General features: G+C 44.0%; 3 protein-coding genes across 5 annotated transcripts; 2 read left to right on the forward strand and 1 right to left on the reverse strand.

Moving 5' to 3' along the window:
• The first annotated feature begins 1,033 nt into the window (after nucleotides 1-1,033).
• On the forward strand, nucleotides 1,034-4,922 carry LOC135679034 (protein NRT1/ PTR FAMILY 7.2-like). 2 transcript variants are annotated; one of them, XM_065192400.1, is made up of 5 exons: nucleotides 1,034-1,151; nucleotides 1,269-1,452; nucleotides 3,023-3,240; nucleotides 3,314-3,882; nucleotides 3,961-4,922. In XM_065192400.1, the coding sequence occupies exons 1-5, from the start codon at nucleotides 1,125-1,127 to the stop codon at nucleotides 4,823-4,825; spliced, it is 1,863 nt and encodes a 620-aa protein (XP_065048472.1). In that variant the 5' UTR covers nucleotides 1,034-1,124; the 3' UTR covers nucleotides 4,826-4,922. The 2 variants fall into 2 exon arrangements, with proteins under 2 accessions (XP_065048472.1, XP_065048473.1); XM_065192401.1 differs by having other exon boundaries at nucleotides 1,269-1,395.
• On the reverse strand, nucleotides 2,120-11,158 carry LOC135679033 (pentatricopeptide repeat-containing protein At1g71210, mitochondrial-like). Its single transcript, XM_065192399.1, has 4 exons — nucleotides 8,115-11,158; nucleotides 4,830-5,298; nucleotides 3,004-4,752; nucleotides 2,120-2,782 (listed from the first exon to the last, which is right to left on the reverse strand). The coding sequence occupies exon 1, from the start codon at nucleotides 10,978-10,980 to the stop codon at nucleotides 8,209-8,211; it is 2,772 nt and encodes a 923-aa protein (XP_065048471.1). The 5' UTR covers nucleotides 10,981-11,158; the 3' UTR covers nucleotides 2,120-2,782; nucleotides 3,004-4,752; nucleotides 4,830-5,298; nucleotides 8,115-8,208.
• A 2,714-nt stretch (nucleotides 11,159-13,872) lies between these two features.
• On the forward strand, nucleotides 13,873-16,909 carry LOC135679036 (uncharacterized). 2 transcript variants are annotated; one of them, XM_065192402.1, is made up of 7 exons: nucleotides 13,873-14,027; nucleotides 14,098-14,286; nucleotides 14,746-14,891; nucleotides 15,703-15,852; nucleotides 15,949-16,008; nucleotides 16,280-16,452; nucleotides 16,575-16,909. In XM_065192402.1, the coding sequence occupies exons 2-7, from the start codon at nucleotides 14,133-14,135 to the stop codon at nucleotides 16,669-16,671; spliced, it is 780 nt and encodes a 259-aa protein (XP_065048474.1). In that variant the 5' UTR covers nucleotides 13,873-14,027; nucleotides 14,098-14,132; the 3' UTR covers nucleotides 16,672-16,909. The 2 variants fall into 2 exon arrangements, with proteins under 2 accessions (XP_065048474.1, XP_065048475.1); XM_065192403.1 differs by having other exon boundaries at nucleotides 13,874-14,027; nucleotides 16,280-16,478.
• Nucleotides 16,910-22,999: the final 6,090 nt, after the last annotated feature.

Here is a 22,999-nt window from a genome sequence, read left to right on the forward strand (position 1 = left end):
ATGAGACTCCTTGTCAATAGGGGGTTTGAGATTCAATGCTCAAACGAATAAAAGATTGAAAGAGAAGGGAAAGGAAGGAGGAGGAAGGAAGAAGCAACACCACTCAAAAGAAAGAAATCAAAGAAGAAGAAGAAAAATGACAAAAAGAAAGGTGAGAAAGAGAAGAAAAACATGAAGTTGAACTGTACATTGCATGTGTAGCTCAGAGTCACAACAATTATCATACACTATACAGATCTCCTCAACCATACTAAATCAGTTGTAAATCGACACAACATTGAACCCTTATTGAAAAGATGGTTTAAAAGTCATTATATTGAGCAAAAAAATTGTAACTATGGATAAAAGGATAAAATTATTGAAGCAGGGCCTCTGAGAATTTGTTAAACTTAAGATGTTTTGCAGAAAAACAAAACAAAATTAATAACTTTTTCTAAAATTCACCCTATATATATATATATATATATATATATATATATATATATATATATATATATGACAAGTTTTAAGATACCAACTCTGTATATTACAAGTTATCAGATACCTACTCTCTACAAGCCATTATTCAAATGACAGTACTCTGAACCATTAAAATTTGAGTGTAGCAGCAACTGCTGACAAGGCATCATAGGAGTTTACTGTACTGGTTTCACAAGCTAGTGGAGTGTGCACAAGAGAACCAGTCATTGTGTTCAGTAAACATAAAACACTTTCTTTTTCTTTTCTTGGGTATTTGTTGGGGCTAAAACTCCTGTAACTCTCAACTAATTTCAAAAGCATATCCTTCAAACTCAAAAGGTTATTAATGTGCTCCTGAAAATGTATCTCTACTACATTAATGCAAGTATCCAAATCCAACTAAATAACCTCTCTGTCCCTTCCAGTCATTTGGATTGTCATTTTCTTGGCATTGAATAAGGCCATGTGGGCAAATAACATCACATCATCATCTTTATCCTCTCTAATCTCAACCATTGATCCATTCTCCTCACCTCTATAAATACAAAGCACCATTTTCTCCATCCAAACCCCTCCTCTCTCTCTCTCTCTCTCTCTCTCTCTCTCTCTTGCATTCTACTCTTGTTTACATCTTGTCATTCTGATCTTCCCACTGTGGGGATTCAATGGCCAGCTATGAGAAATCCAGTGTGGTCAGTATCTCTTCCACTTCCTTGCTAACTCTTTCCACTTTCCTGAGTTCCTGGTGATAGAAGGCAGTGGATAAGCTTAGGATGGTCAGACTTAACAAAGTAAAATTGGTGCTGCAGGAAAAAGAGAAGAGAGTAGCAGAGAATGGTGACATGAAGACTAGAAGTGCATCGTTTAACAAAGAGATGAATGAAGGGAAAGATGAGCAATATGAGTACACACTTGATGGATCAGTGGACATCAGAGGTAGGCCAGCAGCCAAAGGCAAGACTGGAGGGTGGGTGGGTGGAGTTCTTGTGCTAGGTACTCAATATTTTTTTGTTATGCACAATGAGATTTTACTGGCCAGAGTGTTTGTTTCAATCATCAGCTGACAACCTTCAAATCCTTTTGATCATTTTGATTGAAGAGATGATAAGAGCAAGCTCTGCTGATTTGGTGCTTTTCCACCTTTGGATCCACCCACACATATACACAATAAAGAAACAAAGGCATCAGTTTTCTTGAATTGGACCCTCTCATATCCAGGTTGTGGAAAAAGCCCTTTATTATCCTATTTTCTATACAACAGCAAAAAACATGGTGAGAATTATTATTTTTCCATAATAAATTGGGTAGTAACACAAGAATGACACATAAAGAAAAGTCAAGCCATTCTGAACCAACTTTATTTACATTGTCTCAAAATCTTGGCAGCCTATGTTGTGCCTCTGATTCTTTAGAAACCATTACCAGACACATAATTTGATTGAAGTTATGACAATCAGGTGCAATAGTCTTTGATCAAAGTTAACGATTGATTACCTCATGCTTTCTAAGAGTTTCTTGACACAAGTTTTTTTTTTTTTCTTTTCTTCTTCTTGTTTTTGGATCTCGCTGAAGCTGAACATCAACAGTCAGTTACTAATTATAAGTCAAACAGAACAAGAAAACAGTAACTGGCAAGTAGAAAACAGAACGAGAGCAAATCTTCATTTAATTGACACTTTGGTTTTTATTTTGGTTCCCTTTTCGAATTCTGACCATTCATGTCACCAAGAAACAACCTTCTCATTGTATCAAGACTTGTTCTAATAGATCACAGAAAAGAAAAAAAAAAAAAAAAAAGAGGAGAGAATTCCAAGTATGCGCGCAAAGATATTTATGCTGCCACTAATGATGCTTTGTTGGTGATCTCAAGATCAAAATCAAAAGCAGATGTTGGCTATTTTGATGTTATAAGCACAAGAAATATCCAGTAAAGATCACCTGATCGTTGAGTGGGTCTCTTTAGATGTAGATGCACACTCCTGCCAGGCACTGCTGCTTATCAGGTGTTTGTAGCTGTCTATTTTACCGGCTTCTTTCACCAAACAGGCAGACAGATGTAAGAAGACCTCTCTTGTAGGCTTGCGTGTGGTAGATTCTTTCTCTAGGATCCTGAGCTTGAGCTTTACTTGTCGACTTGGCAAACTGGAAGGATCAACATCACATCAGAGTGGGGGGTCACTGCCATTGTCACAATCTGCAACTGCATCTTGCATCAACCCCCCACAAGGATTTTGGAATTTGCCTCTGGAATCTGAACAGCACCACATGTGGGTGTGTGAATTCTGACCCGGAAAAGACATCTTGTCCTAAACTTTTTGTTCAGCTGATGCAAATAGATCACGGTGGCAACTTCATCACTTTTTTATTTTCAGAAAAGAAAAAGGTAGTCAGAGCATGCATGCCTAAACTCATGCTTGGATGGTGTGCACATGTGTGATTCATCAGTAAGCTAAGCATGTCGATCAAGATAACATAGCAGCATCAGTTCAGTAAAGCTGTGTTGTACGGTCTTGTCTGCCATTTGACATGTGAGCTGATACATACCTCTGTAACCTCGATGCAGTGAACCAAGGATTAGCGACGTTGGCATTCTTCGGGGTTGGCGTGAACTTGGTCTTGTTCCTGACGAGAGTCCTGCAGCAGAACAACGCTGATGCAGCAAACAATGTCAGCAAGTGGACAGGCACTGTGTACATCTTCTCCCTCCTTGGCGCCTTCCTCAGTGACTCCTACTGGGGAAGATACAAGACATGCGCCATCTTCCAAGTCATCTTTGTATTCGTAAGATCCATCTGAAAGCTTGTGAAGACGAGCTACCACCATTGCTAACGGTTTTGTTTCTCTGGGTCAACAGGGCTTGGTGCTGCTCTCTCTATCCACCTACCTGTTTCTGCTGAAGCCCTCGGGATGTGGCGAGGAGCACTTCCTCTGTGGCCCTCACTCGAGCATGGACACTGGGGTGTTCTACCTCTCGATCTACCTCATTGCCCTGGGAAATGGAGGGTACCAGCCGAACATAGCCACCTTTGGGGCAGACCAGTTCGATGCGAAGGACCCTGATGAGTCCCACTCCAAAGTCTCCTTCTTCAGCTACTTCTACCTGGCCCTCAACCTGGGGTCCCTCTTCTCCAACACCTTCTTGAACTACTTCGAGGACAAGGGCATGTGGGCACTGGGGTTCTGGGTCTCGGCTGGCTCTGCCATGGTCGCCCTGCTCCTCTTCCTCTGCGGGACTTCCAGGTACAGGCACTTCAAGCCCATCGGCAACCCCCTCTCCAGGGTGTGTCAGGTCGTCGTCGCCGCATCGAGGAAGTGGAGGATGAAGATGCCAACAAATGGTGGCGATTACTTGTACGAGGCGGAGGAGATGCAGGTCTCAGCCGCTCATGGGAGCAGAAGGATACTTCACACTGAAGGTTTCAGGTAGGTTCCGGAAACCGAATCCTTCACGTTCTCGGCTTGCATGCATTCGGCCCAGCTTGAGGTGATCTGCTGCCGTAGGTTCTTGGATCGAGCTGCGGTCATCGATCCGGAGAATGACTTCACGATCCAACAAGGCACGTCCGGCTGCTCCCGCGACCCATGGCGCCTCTGCCCCATCACACAAGTGGAGGAGCTGAAATGCGTGCTCCGGCTAATCCCCATATGGCTGACGACCATCCTCTACTCCGTCGTCTTCACGCAGATGGCCTCCCTATTCGTGGAGCAGGGCGCAGCCATGGACGGCACGGTAGCCGGCTTCCGTATTCCCCCCGCGAGCATGTCGGCCTTCGACATCGTCAGCGTGGCGGCCTTCATCTTGTTCTACCGCAGGTTCCTCAACCCCCTGGTCTCCCGGCTGAGAAAGGACGCGAGGGGGCTGACCGAGCTGCAGAGGATGGGGGCGGGGCTCATCCTGGCGATCATGGCGATGGCGTCGGCGGGAACCGTGGAAGTGCAGCGACTGAGGAGCGTCTGCAGAGGCTGCGACGACGACAGCTCGCTGAGCATCCTGTGGCAGATCCCTCAGTACGCGCTGATAGGAGCCTCGGAGGTGTTCATGTACGTGGGTCAGTTGGAGTTCTTCAACGGCCAAGCGCCGCACGGGCTGAAGAGCTTCGGCAGCGCGCTCTGCATGACTTCCATCTCGCTGGGGAACTACGTAAGCAGCCTACTGGTGACGGCAGTGATGGAGATCACGGGGAAGGGCGACCGACCCGGGTGGATTCCGGCCAACCTCAACAGAGGGCATATGGACAGGTTCTACTTTCTCCTGGCGAGCCTCACCGCCGCCGACTTCGCGGTGTTCGTGACCTGCGCAATATGGTACAGGAACACCAAGTTAGAAGACAGCGACGAGGATGAGGATGAGAACTGCAACGTCTAATTACCTATCATTCGATGATGGCGATCAATTTATTCTTTGATTGAGAGCTTGAGCAGTGGGTTACAGTAATTCAATGGAATAAGCTGTTCACAGTGAATGAATGGGGTGCACTAACAGTCATGCTGGCCATGTAACCCTCTTAAGCAATTAGTGACGTCATTAGTACTCGGCTCTCGTTACAATTTGACCTGCCCAAATCCTTCGTTGCTGATGAGAGCGTTGATGGGGTTGCTGAATTATTTCAAGAATGTTTAGATTATTGTACACAGATGAATGAACCAAATAGACAATCAGGATGCTAATTCTGATGCTCAAAGTGCGTAGTTTGGTGTAGCAAAAAATCTGGCAAATGAACGGCATGCCCAACTTGAGGCATCTCTGCTACGTATCGGTGTATTATTATGGTAATCGATACAACACTCAGGTTTACAGCGAGCGACAGCCACCCTGAGTTGGGCATCTGCTTCTGCAACCTGCACTCATCCAACCAAGCGAACCAAAAACAAATGGTGTTAGCTCATCCATCTGTAAGAAACTAAATGCAGAGTGTAATAACTATTAATGATGACGAGGTTAATTCTTAGTGTAACCCAAGTAATCATAAAATGCTTCCTTCATCGAACAATGTGATCTGCTGCTTCATGTACCACCGAAAAATCAAACAAACACAGTGGATAACATCATGGAAATGTCATACACCCTTGGCAGTATAAGTAAGTAATTGGAAGTTTTCTTGACATAAAAAACCAAGCTTCTACCTCTATGATTCAAATATCAAGCTCCATCTTCCAGACAAACAAAATTAAAAGAGAAAGATGGGAAAAAGGAAGACAAGGACAGCTTTTGTCAATTTGGAAAGTCTTAGGGTAATGTCGGCAAGATAGGCTAGCAACAAGCACATTGTGCTCACAAAATAAGGATATTATGCTCCTGAACAACAACTCTATAAGATAGTGTGTGATACTGTCACTATGTTTTGACTTGTAAAGGATTTAGGCCTTTTCAGAACAGCTTCATTAATTATTATAATCCCAATGTCAAACACATACTGCCCAGACTCACCACTGAGGTACTCAAACTTAAACTCAACAGATACATTCTTCTAACAGTAGTTTTATAAAATATTTAAGGCCACCAAAACTACATAGTGGTGTTTGCAAATCATCTTTGAGGGTAAGGGTGTACAAATGAACTATCCAAGAGTCTGTACCAGATTGAACTGATGCAGTTAATTATGGTATGAAAAATGGAAAAAAAAAAAACAAAACAAAACAAAACAAAGTTTCAATTCCATTCAGTTTGTTCTGTAGAGAACTGTCCCAACTAAACCAAATCTAGTAATATAAAAACAATACACCATATGTAAACATATGTAGCCATAATGAATCTCATTCTCATCAATATTGTATACAAAATTGGTTGTGTTTTGATATTTAAAGAGAACATACAAATGTTTGATCATTGCTATAGTTCAGTTCAGCTTGACAACCTGCAAATCAAACAAGTTCTATGTTCAAAAGTTTCCTAAGAGCTGAACCTAAGCTAATCATGTGCACCCCACTTCAAGGTCTGTTTTCAATCATTATTTCTGGTATATTCCGTATTTATGCAGTGTTCCATGCACATTCAGATGCCACCTAACCTGATTAATCCCATGACCAATAGTTAGGTTTGGGGTTCAACTATCCAGAGTTTTCAGCTTTGGGCGGATCACAGATTGGTTGGTCCGCTTTGGAAACTGAATTAAAAATTAACCAAATAAAACATTTGTGTGTTGAACTTTGAATACTATGATTTGGCTGCATAACCTGCAAATCGAACAAGTTCTAAGTTCAATTTTTTCCTTAGAACTGAACATAACCTAACAATTTGCATCCCACTTAAAGGTCTGTTTTGAAACATTCATTCTGCTATATTCCATATCTATGCAGATGTCCATAGATATCAGATGCTACCAAGCTAATTAATCTCATAACCAACAATAAGGTCTAAGTTCCAACTATCCAGATCACTTAATCTACTCTCACAGCTATAGCAAAGTTGTTAAGCTTTGACGGATCACAGGTAAGCTTGTCCCACTTTGAACTTACTTGCAAACCTCAGCAATAACAACAAAGCCTATTACAGCAGCTGTAGTTTGGTATCAACTACTATCTATTAGAAAGATGCAAGCACAATTGAACCACTTTGAGGAAATTCAACTATCTCTGCAGTGAATGTGAGTTGACAGTGGTGAAATTCTGACATGTGCTTCCATTTGCTGCATTTCAATATGCCCATTATAATTTGAAGGGAAATGGAGAATATACTTCCTCTCTCTCTCTTAATTTCCCTTAAATTAGAGGGTGTCAGTGCAGCACTTGTTTTTCCTATATTCCCAAAGATATACAACTTAAAAGTCTTATTTCCACATAATTCAATGTTTGAACTGTTTTCCCAGTTGACACCATTCTGATGTCACTAGCAGCCATGGGGATTCCTATAACATATTGGCGTTCTTCATTTGCTAACTAGGAATTTCGCAGTTCGGCCAGGTTCATTCGGTTTTCAGTGGCGAAAGAAGTTTTGTAGGAAGAATCACTACAGTCTGAACCGTTTTCCAAGAAGTTTAATTAGATTAGATGTTAAAAAAACTATTTATTTTTGCAATTAGCTTAAGAATTCAATTACCTTACAAAAAAAGCTTCCTCATTAGCTACAGGCTATGCCAAAATAATGATATTATGGTTCTCGGTGTCATAAACTAACAATACAAATTTCAAAGGCACTAAGAGCTCTTCAATTGTTTAACCAAGAACTAAAATAAAGACGAAGATAATTGACTGATAGCAACAAAAGAAGTAAAGGACTTGGTTAAAGGCAGCCAAGAGGAAATATCTTTTGCATTAATAGTTAAAGCCACATTTAAGGTAGCTTGATGTCACATGCCTACCCCAGAGATACTTTGATATATATGTCTATACTTGTAAAACGAACTATTTATTTACTCTTAATTACGTGTTAGTTCAGTATATAAATAATTGTCAAACACAGCTGATTTTAGAGGTAAAGAACACCAATCTGATATGCAAAAAACTCAATCATCAAGATTCAACTTTGGCTACAAGTACTAATCCTTTATTCAGTTATTGTGAATTAAATTTCATATGGAACTGCTCATTGAGTAAAAAAAAAAAACAAATAACTAAACCAATATCAAATGCTAGAAAAAACAATAATTATATAGTTATGGTGACTAAAAGATCAAAATACCAAAGAACACGAAAGTATGATATTTTGTTGAACTTACCTGCTTCAGTTAAGTAACAAGGATGATGACGGACCAGCAATGAGTTGTAAGCAACACAAAGTTTGCATATCATCCACTGAGCCATATTCACTAACTAGGAGGTGTTGTTATATATCCTCATTGTGTACCAATTCGGGTGAAACCCGTTCTGATGCATTGCCTCCATCCATCTTTCAGCCTCCTTTCTTTTACCTTGTTTGCAAAAACCATGGACTATAATGTCGAAAGTCCACCGATTTGGCTTGAAACCTTTCTTAGGTATCCTATGAAACAAATCACATGCATAATCCATCCTCCCTGCCATGCTCATGCCTCGCAACAACATATTGTATGTATAAATATCAACTGGAAAGAATCTCTCAATCAATTCGTCCAACTTATCAACACCATCTTTCATTCTTATTCCGCCTGAAAAACCAGCGATAAGATGGCCTAGCATAGATCCTTCAGATACTTGAGTTTCCCCACTCAAAGCTACTGCATTGGACTTCTCTCTTGTTTGAGCCCAGGCGCGTAGGAGGTCCTGACTCTTCAAAGTGTGCAACAGCAGCACATTACACAAAAATGCAGAAACTGGACGGCCAGTTTGCTTGAAATCCTCAATAACCTTAACCACAATATCGTAATCCTTGTTAGAAGATAATTCAAGTACAAGATCCTCGTAACACTGAAGACTTGGGATAAACCCCTTCTCCCTTGCCTCCTTCCAGAACACCACAGCTTGCTCTGGTTTCCCAGCTTCACAAAGACCAGTTATAAATACATTGTACAGCTTGGTTTTGGGCTCCTGCTTCTCACACAGATAGCGGAAGAAGTTAAGAGCATCACCTATCTGTTTACTCTTCAGATAGCTCTTAAGAATTAGGATATTATTATCAACAGTGGGTTCCAATCCTGCAGTCTGCATCCTATTGTACACTTCCCTTGCCACTTCAGGCCTTTTGGAATGTGCTGCCCCATCCATGAAGTAATTGTAGCATGTCTTTTTGTCTAATTCATGACGCTCCAGTTGCTCGTTCAGTAGGTGAAAAACCTCATCAAACTTGCCCATCTCACACAGAGAGCAAATGAGGGACCTGTAAAGGCTCCGACTTGGAATGTGACCAAGCTTTTGCATCTCAATAATCAGCCGAGGAAGCACATCTACCTGCCGCAACAATATAAATGCACAAATTAAGTTTACGTATGTGGACTTGTACCGTCCCAACAAACTGGCAATGTCTCCACTAACTATATGGGGCACCAGGCAAGCCTCTTCTAATTCTCCAGCCTTGCACAGTGCTGAGATGTACCTAGCAAAAACAACAGGTAGTGGCTTTTCTTCCCTCTGAAGAGCACCATCAAGCAGCTTCCGCATCTTATCAAGCCTTCCCTCCCGGCATAGGAAGTTAGAAAGAATGTTAAATGTTTGCTTCCTAGGAAAGTAGCCCTGTTGCATGGACTCCTCCAAAATCAAGCAGACATCATCCACATTACCCTCACGGCACAGGGCATTAATCAGCTGGTCATAGACCTGCAAACTTGGGTTGATGCCAAGCTCCCTTCTAGAATTATACAAGAACAAAGCGACATCCACCATTCCAGACTTGCAGAAGAAACAGAGAGCTGCGTTCATTGTTATGTGGTCAGGAGAGATCCCCTCTTCCATCATTTCTACAAGCACATTATAGACGTCCTCAAGACGATTCTCCTTCAGAAGTCGGAAGATGAGCTTTCCGTAATGGAAGCTCTCAGGAATGTAGTCTTCCGATGCCTTCTTGCGCAACAAGAACTCCAATGCTGCATCGAGCTTCCCGGCACCTACAAGGTTGCCTACCCAAACGCCATATGCCTCAGTGGAGCCAAACTCATCAACAATCCGACTTGCAGCCTCAAACTGTCCTTTCTGGCAAAAGGCATGGGCGAGGGTGCCCACCATGCGTCCAGCAACGGTGCGGCAGTCAGCTGTAGGAGAGGCAGCGAGCTCTCGGAGATAAGCCTCAGCGTCCTGAAGCCGTCCCTGGCGGCAGAGGCTCTTAAGACGGATGCAGGCGGTGACGGGGCCAGCAAGGCCCCGGTCGGAGATCTGGCAGAAAACGGTTTCAGCAAAGTCAAAGTTGGAGGCCTCAACAAGGGAATTGACGAGGACGTGGTACGAGAACGAGTCAAGGTCGAGGCCCTGGAACCGCATCCGTGCGAATAGCTGGAGGGCCAGTTCGGGCTTCCCCGCGACGGCATACCCAACGACGAGGGTCTCATGAAAGCGTGGGTGGGGACCGGCAGTCGCTCCTCCGACGGGAAGGAACGGGTGACGATGGATGTCAGGCGAGGAGGAGGAGAAGAGGCGGAGCCAGTCGATGACGACGGAGGCGAGGTGGGCACGCGAGAGGTGGCGGAAGACGGCATGGTAGGCGGCTCGGGAATGGCGGTAGGAATGTTGACGGCCGCACCAGTCGAAGAAGCGGAGGCGGAGGAGGAGGAGAGACGTACCAGAGGCGGAGGTGGCTGAGGGGTGGGGACGGTGGCGCAGGACGCCGACGACAAGGGACTCGGAGAGGGGGAGGCGAAGCGCGGTGAGAGCGGCGTCGAGGGAGGCGTCGTCGGGGGAGGAGGCAAGGGCGGTGTAGATCTGGTCGAAGGGTGAGAGCGGGTCGGGGCCCAGGCGGAACCACTCGCCAACAGCAGCGGCGATCTCCGACAAGCTGGTGCTCGCATCAGCCCTTCCGGGGTTCACCGGATCGAACAAGGGCAGAAAGGGGAGAGAGGATTGGGTGGAAGAGGCGGAGACGGTGGAGAAGGGGAGAAGAGGAACGGATCGAAGCGAGGACCGGAGAGGATACGAGGAGGAAGGCTTTAGGAGAAGGAGGCGGAGGCGGCGAAGGAGCATATTATGATCCGGAAGGGAAGGCGAGCATCTGAGGTTGGGAGCGGTGGAGGCTTCAAAGACTGTCGTGTCGTGGCCGCGACGCCCGGCACTCGTTCGACCTTTTGCCCCGCTCGCTTTCTCGTTCTCACTTGCCGCCGCCGATGGAGTGTAATCGCGCTAAATTTGGTCTTTGGGGCTGCTCGTGGCTTGAGTTCGAGGTGACGTAATCGTTAGCGTGCCTTTTTTCATGTGCTGTCTACCCTCCACCTGGCACCCCGCTCGACTGAGTTAACCCTGATAAATGTCGCGGGTTGTGTGGCCTCTCATGATAGCCGCGAGAAAAACGCACCGTCAAATCTAGATTCGACAATCGCAGTAACAGCCAACTCCTAATTTCCTCAGTACCCGACACATAAAATTAAAATAGAAGATCAATTTTCAATCGTTGATTACTGTTATCCAAATAGATACAACAGAAAATAAATAATCATAAATTTTAAAATTTATTAATTAACTAAATAAAATGATAAAATTTCTCATATATATAATATTTTTAACACATACATAATTTGAAATATTTAACTAAAACCCAAATATAATTTAAAATATTCATCTAGTTCCATCCAATATAACTTAATATGTACAAAATTATTATACACAAAATATCCATAAAGCGTCGTCTATATCTATACTTGCATGGGATTACACATGCTTATTTTTCGACATAATCACTATATATATATATATATATATATATATATATATATATATATATATATATATATATATATATATATATATATGGTTTATAATTTTGAATTATACCGTCCGTATCGATCCACTCGTGAATTGGTACACGAATCATCTATTAACGGACTATCCACTTTATTAGATGATATAAGATTATTTCGAGTGATAACAGTTAAAATTTTCAACGTTACTTGACTACGATGAAGCTAAGAGAGAAATATCAAAGAAGGAAGAAGAAGAAGAAGGCATTTGAAGAAGAAAGAGAATCAGGAGAACCTTGGTGCGAACTTGTTTCCATGCCATTTCTTGATTTTGATCCGTCGCCATCCTCTCTCACCAATCTTAATCCAAGATGTAACAACGAGGAGAATCATAAAGAAGAGGATATGGAGGCGTAGAGATTAGGGGAGGTGATGACTAGAGCAACAAAAGAGACAATCTCCTTCATTATCTCATTTGCGACTCTACGACCTATTTCTTCGCTGAAGGCCAGAGACGTCTATGGCCTTCGACATCTTCGTCGCTTTCTACAAGGAGAAGAGGAGAAGGCGATGTCGCCTAGGCTGCATACATCTTTTTTCCTTAAATATTTTTTTTATTTTTTATTTATATATATTGGATTTTTTTTTTATATTTTATATAAATATAAATATAAATATAAATATATATATATAAATAAAAATAAATAAATTATATATATATATATATATATAATCCAAAATAATAACGTATTTTTTTACCATTGTATAGGGTAATTTTATTTTAAAAAACCTCTCGTTTTCTTTTTTTTCCCCATGATGCCCATGTTTCCATTTTTTTCCAAAATAGCTCCCCTATTTTTCATAATTCCAAAACTCCCCTTCCCTCCCGTCGTCGCCTCCACCTCGCCGACGGCGCCCGTCGCCTTCGCTCAACTGTCGTGCCTGCTCGTCGCCTCTGCCCCTGCTCCTCCGCCCATCGCGCGCGAGGTCCGCCCTTCCTCGTCGTGCCCCTCACCTCCGCGTGTGCCCTTCCCCGTAGGGACGGAGGCGTAGGCAGCAGGCTGCCTTGCCCTCGGCGGCGGAGGCAGAGGTAGGGACGGAGGCGAGGCATCGGGTGAAGGCGTATGCATAGATGGCGGAGGCCCGAGGCAGGAGGGGTAGCACCAGTCCCGGTCGAAGACGCCGCCATTGGCCGGGGCGTCGAAGGGGCTATCGACGACGACAGTGAGGCTCCTCCGGGACGGGAGAGCGACAGTGGTAGTGCACTGAACGGTGACGGTCGTGGCTCCTCTGGAGGCCACGCCCTATCCGCCGCTGCCCCGCAGGTGGGTCCCCCCCTTCCTTCGCTGCCTATGTCTCCGCCTCCACCACCCCTTTATCCGTACGCCTCCTCCACTGCCTTCGCATATTGCCTACGCCTCCGCCGCCTGCTGCTCCTCGTGCCTCCTTCGTTGACAGCAAGGGAGGGGGCGCCGGAGGTGTAGGCAGCGGGTTGCCTTGCTGTCAGTCACAGCAAAAGGGGCAGTGGTCGCCTCTCGCTCGGGCGGATGTGAGGAGCGCGATGGGGAAGGGCAGGTCTCACGCGCGACGGACAGGCGGCGCCGATTGGGCGAAGTCGACTGGGTGGAGGTGCCGGGCTAATTATAAATTAACCACTTGTAGTTAGATATTTTTAATTAATTATAATTTACTTAATAGATCTATATTTATATTGAATCCTTATTATAAAATATTTAATTTTATTTATTCTAATATCATCAATTTCACATAATATTTTTAAAAAATAATTTAAAAATAATTTTGATATTTTAATTATAATTTTTCTTAATAATTTTAATGTTTTATTTATCCTAATATCCCCCTGTGGCGGATGACGACGTCGCCAGGGCAGCGGGTTGAAAATAATTATGCAGTGAGAAGAGAAAATTATTTTCGAGATTAGAGAAAAGAAGGGCGTTATCAGAAAAAAAAAAAGGGTGCTTAAAGGAAGGAAGGAAATCGCTCTTTTTTTAATGAAACATAGCTTTTCGAATCAAAAATAAAAAGAAAAACTCTGCTTCACATTACCGCTTAATCTACGACGAACCGCACGACGCGGTGAGCTCTCTCACATTTGTGACAAACCGAGGTGGACTCGTAACTTGAACGGTAACAGACAACGTCTAACATGCGCTCGTACGCCTGCTGCTTAAACGTACGCCATCGTGGAACTCGAAAACCCGTTTTCTGTGGTTCGGGGAACAATCGGGTATTAGGGAAATTAGGGTTTCCGGAGTACCTCTCTCCTTGCGAATCCTGCAGCGGAATCCGGACTACCTCTTGAATTCTCTGAAGGAGGTGGCGCTATCACCGTTTCTCTTCTCAGTAATAATCTCTTTGTATGACTAAAAATCTTCTTTTTGTGCAGTGAGGATAGAAGGAGAAAGAGCGAATTTGGAAGAGATGGAAAAAGACAGCGATAGAATTTGGTGCTTCGTGCTCCCGGTTCTGGTTGCCATCTTCGTGATCCGCGTGCTGTACGTATTATACTGGACCGGAAAGCCAGTTGGATCTTCAAAAACGCATAGTCTGAGGACGCTCATCGTTCTCGGCTCAGGTGTTTCGAAACATACCAAAAACTCGTTTGTCTGTCTATCGTATGATTTGATGGTTTAAGAGGCTTTCCTATGGATTTTTGTAGTTAGAATGGATATCTACTATTTTGCATTTGCGTGGAGCGTGGTGGTATGTTGTTGAATAGGAAAATATAAAACTCTGAGGCAGGGATTTAGACTAAGAAATTTGTTTAAAAATTCATTTTGCTTGCTTAAATTTGCTGTCTTTTTTAATATAAAAAATCATATATAATAAATACCACATTGCATTTTACTCTTTGGTGCTCATGAAATTAGTGGTGCACCATTTTGTATTGATTAATATGGTTAATCTTGTAATTAGGTGTTCAGGTGTAATTTGCAATGTCTTCTGAGATCTCGTGCTTCTTATGAACATATATTATTCTTTCCATTCTATGTTTGCCTGAGAGATTAGTCAATTTGGAACTTCCTTTATCCAGGGGGCCATACAGCTGAAATGCTTAGCATCATGAATGTGCTCCAGAATGATATATACACTCCAAGATTCTACGTTGCAGCTGCAACTGATAATATGAGCCTTAAAAAAGCTCGGGTTTTGGAGGAGTCCTTGATGCAGCAGGGGGAGGTACATACTGTATCACATACTATTACTAACTTGAAAAGTTTCGAATTTCAGTTGCCACAGTACATTAACATTTTGCCCCAAATGGAAGCTTTCTATACTTTGTCTTGATGACTTACATATTTTTGAAGTGTTTTTTGACACACATATGAGAAGACTGCTGCTTAATCTACAGTTGCTACACTACAGAATCCTTCTGGTCTAAAATTTATTATTTACCTTGTGCTTATGTCAATTATGTATGACTTGAAGCTTGAAGTATTTCTTAATTCCTGTTCATGGTTTTTGATATTTCTAATACAATGTTGTTTTTCTTATCCATCTTCTGTTTTTATCTGTAAAAGATTATTATGCTTAAATTTGCTGCAACTAGTTCCTTATAGTTCATTGCCTGCAAGTTGATTGGTGATTCATCCTTATAACAGTCCAATAAAGACTTCAGTTCAATGGAGATAGAACATGTTTTCCACTTAAATCTCTTAAGCAGTCTTCATAGAGAATCTTCCAAACTTGTTTGCTTGTAGTCTTATGATTCCAACAACTGTGGAATTTGTTCTATCCTTTTGTAGGATTTGCGCTGTACAAGGACTTAAAAAATTGATCACTAAATATCCATCTTTCGGTCAATGTTGGCTCAGGCTTAAATCAATCAATGATCCCATCTTCTACACCCGTGGACTTGAAAACAGTCACCGTCTGTGTAGTGTTTTCCTACGCAAAGATATCCATAATTATTACTGTCGATGTCTGATACGATTTCTCATGGGTGATGATAATCCAAAAAAACGAATGAACTTGTTAATTGGTGTTGCAGAACAGTGGAAGAAAGATGATAGAAGCTGCTCAGTTCGTGCAGATTTATCGAAGCCGTGAAGTGGGACAGTCATACATAACCTCTGTCGGAACAACTTTGATTGCAATGGCTCATGCACTGTGGCTAACTTTAAAAATCAGGCCCCAAGTGGTATTGTTATTATTTAACCCTCGCTTGTTCTCTAAACTATTGCGATTGTATTTACAGTTGCATAAAATTTTCATGTTGTTTATCATGGTTATCCAGATCATTTGTAATGGTCCTGGGACGTGCATACCTCTGTGTGCTTCTGCATTCCTTTTCAAGGTTCGTATTACGCAAGCCACCTTTTAACAATTGTGTGCTGACTATTTTTCCTCTGGAATATAATTTTTTGACAATCTGTGTCTTAAAAGCTTTGTGTCGTAAGGCCATTTTGGTTTGTGTTGCATTTATCTCATGTTGATCCTTATTTTTAAATTATTCTTTGGATGAGATCTTTCTTTTCTTTAGGTCAGAGCTCATGGAAACTATAAGCTTATCTCAAATGCAAATCTTTAATTTATCACTGGATGAAACTTAATATGATCTGCTGCAGTTACTAGGCCTAGGTTGGTCACACATCTTTTATGTGGAGAGCATCGCACGAGTGAGGAAGCTATCTTTAAGTGGCTTGTTGCTTTATAAGCTACTTCTTGCTGACCAGTTCTATGTGCAATGGCCCCAGTTGCAAAAGAAGTTCCCTAGGGCTCACTATGTTGGTTGTCTGATGTAATTCTCTGATGCTGCCATTATTGGTACTCTTTTCTCTACCTCGGAGTGTTTTGACTTCTCTGGCACCTTTGTTTACCCCTCAGGTATAAACATTATTTATTTATTTATTTTATCTACAGTGGCAAGCATGTTCTTGTGCGTTGGTTGCACAACTGGAGGATCTGGACGAGATCTGCATTTGTTTCTTCAACTTACGAGCGGTATGTTGGACAATGATAGCTCTTTGGCAGACAAGGTCCAAATTATGATTTAGCCAAAGCTGCTGGGTTTGGGAATTTATGATTTCGATAGGAATCTTCTCTTTATTTTTTTCCCTTGTTCTATATGGAGATCTACGACGAAGTTTACCATGAAGATTTTGCTTGTATTAGTTCTCATCAATGATTCTTTGTGTACCATCTTCACTGTGCTCTTTCAGCCCATTTATTCCATATTCCTATCTCGAAACCACTCACCGACGGTTTCACTATGATATTCAAAACTATGATGTGATAGAATTTGAAGTTTTTTTTTTTTTTCATGTTTAATGAATCATCCATGATTACTAAATCATGGTTCACGATGTTGTTGGTGATGTGGCATTTGCTCTCGAGTTTGGGATTCATCTCAACTGCTTTTCAGTTTACATAAGACAATATCTGTAAGAAAGTTATACAAATCATCAGCTCAGCTCTGCTCATTTAGAGAGCTGGGTTGATAAGGATTATGGTCAATAAGCTTTTCAGAACATAATTGGTTGTGGTTGTAGCAACTTAACTGATGATTCATCTCAACCATTGGTGTGTGGTTGTAGCAAATGGAAATCAAGATGACTACTTCCCAAGTTTCTCTTCTTCCATCTTTAGCTTTCTCTTCTTAACATGAATTGGTTCTACTGCTAGTGCTTCAGTTTTCAAACTTGCAAAAGTGAATTGCCAAGTCGAACGATGTTATATTTGTGTTTTGCAAGTGAACAAAGAGAAAGCCAAGCAGACTGATCATAGTGGAAGGTGATGATGCACTCCTTTGCCTACCACTATATTCTGGAATTTCTTTTCTGCCCTGGTATGTTTTTTTTTTTTTTAAATCTTTGTTTGTGTCTACTTTTCCTGCATCATTTTCCCTGTTTTATTCCTCCTCTCAAATTATTTCACAATCATGATTACTGTGGTAGGAGTACTAAATCAGCGTGTACTACTGACAAGACACAAGTGCTGCCTTGAATATTGTTTTCACAATGTAGAAAACCAGTTTGAAGTTTGAACTACATCTCAAGATTTTGAAATCAGTAAAAGCAAAATCCTTATAGGCATTCTCAGAACATCCTTATTAGAGATGTTCTCTAGACTATGTTGATAAGCCTACACTCATACACTGGTTTCTCATATGGTAGCTGAAGCTCCCATGTAGTAGCCCACACGCTTTAGTCCCTTGCATTGCACGTCAACATACTAGCTGAATGGGTGGGCTGTGCAACAAGGCCGAATTCATTCTGATCCTTCACAAATTACGACCCTCTTTTGGTACAGATTCAGTCCCACCATATATTCTGACGAATAGTCCAAATTGCAGTTTGCTAAAATTCTGAGAAATATCCTAAACCTGAGGCCATAAGGATCGTAGGGTAGTACAAGAAGATGATGCTCTAATTACTCTTGACAGCATTTAGGTCAAGTTGGCAGAATTCTCTCTTTAGCTTTGAGCTGTAAAATGCGGACAAGAAGCATTTATCTTTCTTTAATCCAAATCTACGAAATTCTTCATTGATCGAGTTTCCATCATGCTTTAGCTTCACAGAATATAGTATATATATTTATATATATATATATTGTAATCTGTGCCTGAGATATTCTCTCCAGCTTTCCTCACACTACTCTGTTGGGCTATCATTTTAGTATTTGATGGAATACCCTCACGAAACACTCGAGCATCCAATCCTCCGAGCGATGCCAATTCCCAATGCAGAGGAATGGTACAACTCCTTGCTATTTCTTGACCAGCATTCTAACACCCCCCAAGCTTTTGTGATGCTCGTCATTAGGATATAATGCTTATTTCTTTTGTCAGGAGCAAGTTGTCGTGTTGTTTTGATTCCTCCGAAACATCAACCAACATTTTTATCGTTCATCCATGTAATACTTGGATTTTATCACTCCCATAATAATAATAATAATAATAATAATAATAATAATAATAATAATAATAATAATAATAATAATAATAATAATAATAATAATAATAATAATAATAATAATAATAATAATAATAATAATAATAATAATAATAATAATAATAATAATAATAATAATAATAATAATAATAATAATAATAATAATAATAATAATAATAATAATAATAATAATAATAATAATAATAATAATAATAATAATAATAATAATAATAATAATAATAATAATAATAATAATAATAATAATAATAATAATAATAATAATAATAATAATAATAATAATAATAATAATAATAATAATAATAATAATAATAATAATAATAATAATAATAATAATAATAATAATAATAATAATAATAATAATAATAATAATAATAATAATAATAATAATAATAATAATAATAATAATAATAATAATAATAATAATAATAATAATAATAATAATAATAATAATAATAATAATAATAATAATAATAATAATAATAATAATAATAATAATAATAATAATAATAATAATAATAATAATAATAATAATAATAATAATAATAATAATAATAATAATAATAATAATAATAATAATAATAATAATAATAATAATAATAATAATAATAATAATAATAATAATAATAATAATAGATAAGGGTAAAAATAGCGATGTGACACACCATGACGTCAGCCGATGTCTCATGCCTCGATCGGCGCAACTGCACTCGGTTAACCGAGCCGGAACACTGGTCAAGGCGCATTAACACATAACTCAGGCTTGGTTCTTCATGCCACGCCAACCCCATGTTAGATGTTATCAGCCTGCCTCCCGTAGGCAGCCACATCAGGTAACATCAAACTCATCTATAAATACCCCAGAGTTCTAAACGAACTGGGAGAAGGACGAACTCACACATAACACTTGTATTGAGGCATCTCTTCCTCCAAAACCCTCTCCACATCTCTAACTTGATCGTCGGAGGGGTCGGGCCGAGCTCCCGGCCCGACCTGTGTGCAGGTGCGAGACGGTGTCGCCTCTTCCCAACGCTGCGGCGGAGCTTCCTCCCGACCCGACCTACCAACCCGACCTCCCGACCCGAACCACCGCGCTCGGCCGTCGGGAGACCATGAGGAACGCCGCACGAGATCCCCGACATCCGGACCCCCGAACCGAGCCGCGTCGGCCCCGAGGCCACGGCTTAAAAAGTTGTTTCCCACAACAGATTGGCGCTAGAAGGAGGGCCATCCGAATGTCGAATGAATCAGCGAATCCACTCTGGTGAACCCGCGGCTGTCAGGCCGCCCACGATCACCACCCCGGGGGAACATCCCCTGCATGATGAATCCCGAGACGAACACCCCGCTGCAACGTCAGAACGTTACTGGCGGTTGTTCAATGACCCGAGCTTATCACCTCCCCGACGTCGCAACCGTCGGCTCGTCACCAGTGTCATCCGAGGCCTTTCACGACCTCGCTCGTCAAGTCCGAGCTCTGATGGATATGGTGCAAACCATCATCCCGCTCGTCTCCCAACCAACACCCCCACTTATGACTCAACTGCTACGACAACGAGAGCCGGCCGCCCGGGCCCATGTGACGCCTCCGGAGCCTCCCGCTTCGCCTCAGGTCCGACCGACCCCACTCGGGGATCCAGTGATGGCAGACCTGAGCGGCCCCCCGGAGCCCGAAGTATTATCTCCGGAGTCAATGGACTCCCTGCGAGCCCAGCTACGCTTTCTTAGTCAGCGGCTCGACGAACTAGAGAAGGAGTTTCGCAACTCAGAGGGAGAGCTCGGGATAGACGCATACCGAGGATCTCCGTTCGCACCAAAGATACGAGATCACGCGGTTCCCCCGAACTTCCAACTCCCTTCTTCAGACGCATACGACGGCTCCACTGACCCAACGGACCATGTTGCCGCTTTCCGTGCCCAATTGGCACTGTACGGAACGTCTGACGCTTTAATGTGCAGGGCGTTTCCCACGACCCTGAGGGATCCGACCCGCACATGGTACAGCGGCCTGAAGACCGGAATGATCACTTCCTTCGGCCAACTCGGCAAGGACTTCGAGCTCCACTTCGTAGCCCATGCCCGGCCAAAGCCCTCCGCGGCACTGCTCCTTATACTCAAACAAAGAGAGGACGAGCCCCTCTCACATTTCGTGGACCGCTTTGCCACGCAAATCCAGAGCTTACTGGACACTCACCCCTCTCTGTTAGTGCAGGCATTCATGGTAGGCTTGCGACTTTCCAGATTCTGCTGGTCCCTCATAGAGCGACCCCCCACCACAGTACCAGATATGCTCCAGCGAGCTAACCGGTACATCGCGGCGGAAGCTTGGGTGACCGCAAGGAAGAGGAGTGACTCTGGGCGACGGGCCCCGTAGCAGCGATCAAGCATTCGCGGTTGCTATCCGGTGTAATCCTCGTGCAAGGAATCTAGCCCCTGCCTCAGTCTCTTCCAAGCGAAGGCTCCATGTTTACCTGACCGCCTCTTGGCTCATGGTTAGCTTCGGCCTAACCCCCTCTTTTTTGCATTCGCACGGCTTGGTCGTAGACGACCCGAGTCCACCTCAGCGCGACCTGCGCGCCTGAGCGGTGCCCCTCGGTCGCAGCCTGCCTACGCCGAGCACCTTGGCCACACATTGCCGAGATCCACCTCGGCGCGGCCTGTCCGCCTGTGTCATGCTACTCGACCGCATGGTGCCCGAGACCACATCCGTTCGTCCTGCCCGCCTGCGTCGTGCTACTCGGCTGCATGGCCCTCGCGACCACGCCTGCGCGGTCTGCTCGCCTGCGTCGTTCTCCTCGGCAGCATGATGCCCGAGACCACACCTACGTGGCCTGCCCGTCTGCGTCGTGCTCCTCGCCCCCATCATTCCCGAGATACACCTACGCGGCCAGCCCGCCTGCGTCGTGCTCCTTGGCTCCATGTTCCCGAGACACACCAGTGCCGCCAGCCCGCCTGCGTCGTGCCCCTCGGCTCCATACTCCCCGAGACACGCCTACGCGGCCAGCCTGCCTGCGCCGAGCTCCTCGGCCATATTCACTATCGAGTCCATCTCAAGGCGGCTTGCCCACCTGGGTCACGTCCCTCGACCGCAGCCTGCCTACGCCGAGCTCCTCGGCCATACAATGCCGAGTTCACCTCAGCGCGGTCTGCCCACCTGAGCGGTGTCCCTTGGCCACACCGTCGAGATGCACCTCAACGCGGTCTGCCCACCTGAATCGAGTCCCCCGGCTTTTTGCCATATCCCTCGGCCATAGACGGCAGAGCCCACCTCTACGCGACCAGCCCGCCTGGGTCGTGCTCATCGGCACCATGTTCCCGGGACACACCTGCGCAGCCTACCCGCTTGCGTCGTGCTCCACTGCGCGGCCTGCCCGCTTGCGTCGTGCTCCTCAGCTCCATGTTCCCGGGACACACCTGTGCGGCCTGCCCGCCTGCGTCGTGCTCCTCGGTCCATGCCTTCCGAGACACACCTGCACGGCCTGCCCACCTGCGTCGTGCTCCTCGGCTCCATACCTACCAAGACACACCTGCGCGGCCTGCCCGCCTGCGTCATGCTCCTCGGCTCCATACCTTCCGAGACACACCTGCGCGGCCTGCCCGCCTGCGTCGTGCTCCTCGGCTCCATACCTTCCGAAACACGCCTGCGCGGCCAGCCCGCCTACGTCATGCTCCTCGGCTCCATGTTCCCGGGACACACCTGCGCGGCCTGCCCGCCTACATCGTGCTCCTTGGTCCATGCCTCCCGAGACACACCTGTGCGGCCAGCCCGCCTGCGTCGTGCTCCTCGGCTCCATGTTCCCGGGACACACCTGCGTGGCCTGCCCGCCTGCGTCATGCTCCTCGGTCCATGCCTCCCGAGACACACCTGCGCGGCTAGCCCGCCTGCGTCATGCTCCTCGGTCCTTCGGCTCTGTGCTCTCCCGAGACACACCTGCGCGGCCAGCCCGCCTGCGTCGTGCTCCTCGGCTCCTCAGCTCCTCAGCTCTATGTTCCCCGCGACCGCGTCTGCGCGGCCCGCCCACCTAAAGACAGAAGCCATGCAAGGGTAAAAATGGCAATGTGACACACCATTGCGTTAGCCGACACCTCATGCCTCGATCGGCGCAACTGCACTCGGTTAACCGAGCCGGAACACTAGTCGAGGCGCATTAACACCTAACTTAGGCTTGGTTTTTCACGCCACGCCAACCCCATGTCAGACGCTATCAGCCTGCCTCCTGTAGGTAGCCACATCAGGTAACATCAAACTCATCTATAAATACCCCAGAGTTCTAAACGAACTGGGAGAAGGACGAACTCACACATAACACTTGTATGGAGGCATCTCTTCCTCCAAAACCCTCTCCACATCTCTAACTTGATCGTTAGAGGGGTCGG

The sequence above is a fragment of the Musa acuminata genome, chromosome BXJ1-7, assembly GCF_036884655.1.
Source record: "Musa acuminata AAA Group cultivar baxijiao chromosome BXJ1-7, Cavendish_Baxijiao_AAA, whole genome shotgun sequence".
Lineage (NCBI taxonomy): Eukaryota > Viridiplantae > Streptophyta > Magnoliopsida > Zingiberales > Musaceae > Musa > Musa acuminata.

What these genes read in the sequence shown, in the direction of transcription:
- LOC135679034 (XM_065192400.1), top strand. Translation starts at nt 1,125, where the DNA reads ATGGCCAGCTATGAGAAATCCAGTGTG. An exon ending in GGGTGGAGTTCTTGTGCTAG is followed by an intron (nt 1,453 to 3,022) that starts GTACTCAATATT and finishes ACCTCGATGCAG; the next exon opens with TGAACCAAGGATTAGCGACG. An exon ending in TCCAAGTCATCTTTGTATTC is followed by an intron (nt 3,241 to 3,313) that starts GTAAGATCCATC and finishes CTGGGTCAACAG; the next exon opens with GGCTTGGTGCTGCTCTCTCT.
- LOC135679033 (XM_065192399.1), bottom strand. Translation starts at nt 10,980, where the DNA reads ATGCTCCTTCGCCGCCTCCGCCTCCTTCTCCTAAAGCCTTCCTCCTCG.
- LOC135679036 (XM_065192402.1), top strand. Translation starts at nt 14,133, where the DNA reads ATGGAAAAAGACAGCGATAGAATTTGGTGCTTCGTGCTCCCGGTTCTG. An exon ending in CTTCTGCATTCCTTTTCAAG is followed by an intron (nt 16,009 to 16,279) that starts GTTCGTATTACG and finishes GATCTGCTGCAG; the next exon opens with TTACTAGGCCTAGGTTGGTC. An exon ending in CACTATGTTGGTTGTCTGAT is followed by an intron (nt 16,453 to 16,574) that starts GTAATTCTCTGA and finishes TTTTATCTACAG; the next exon opens with TGGCAAGCATGTTCTTGTGC.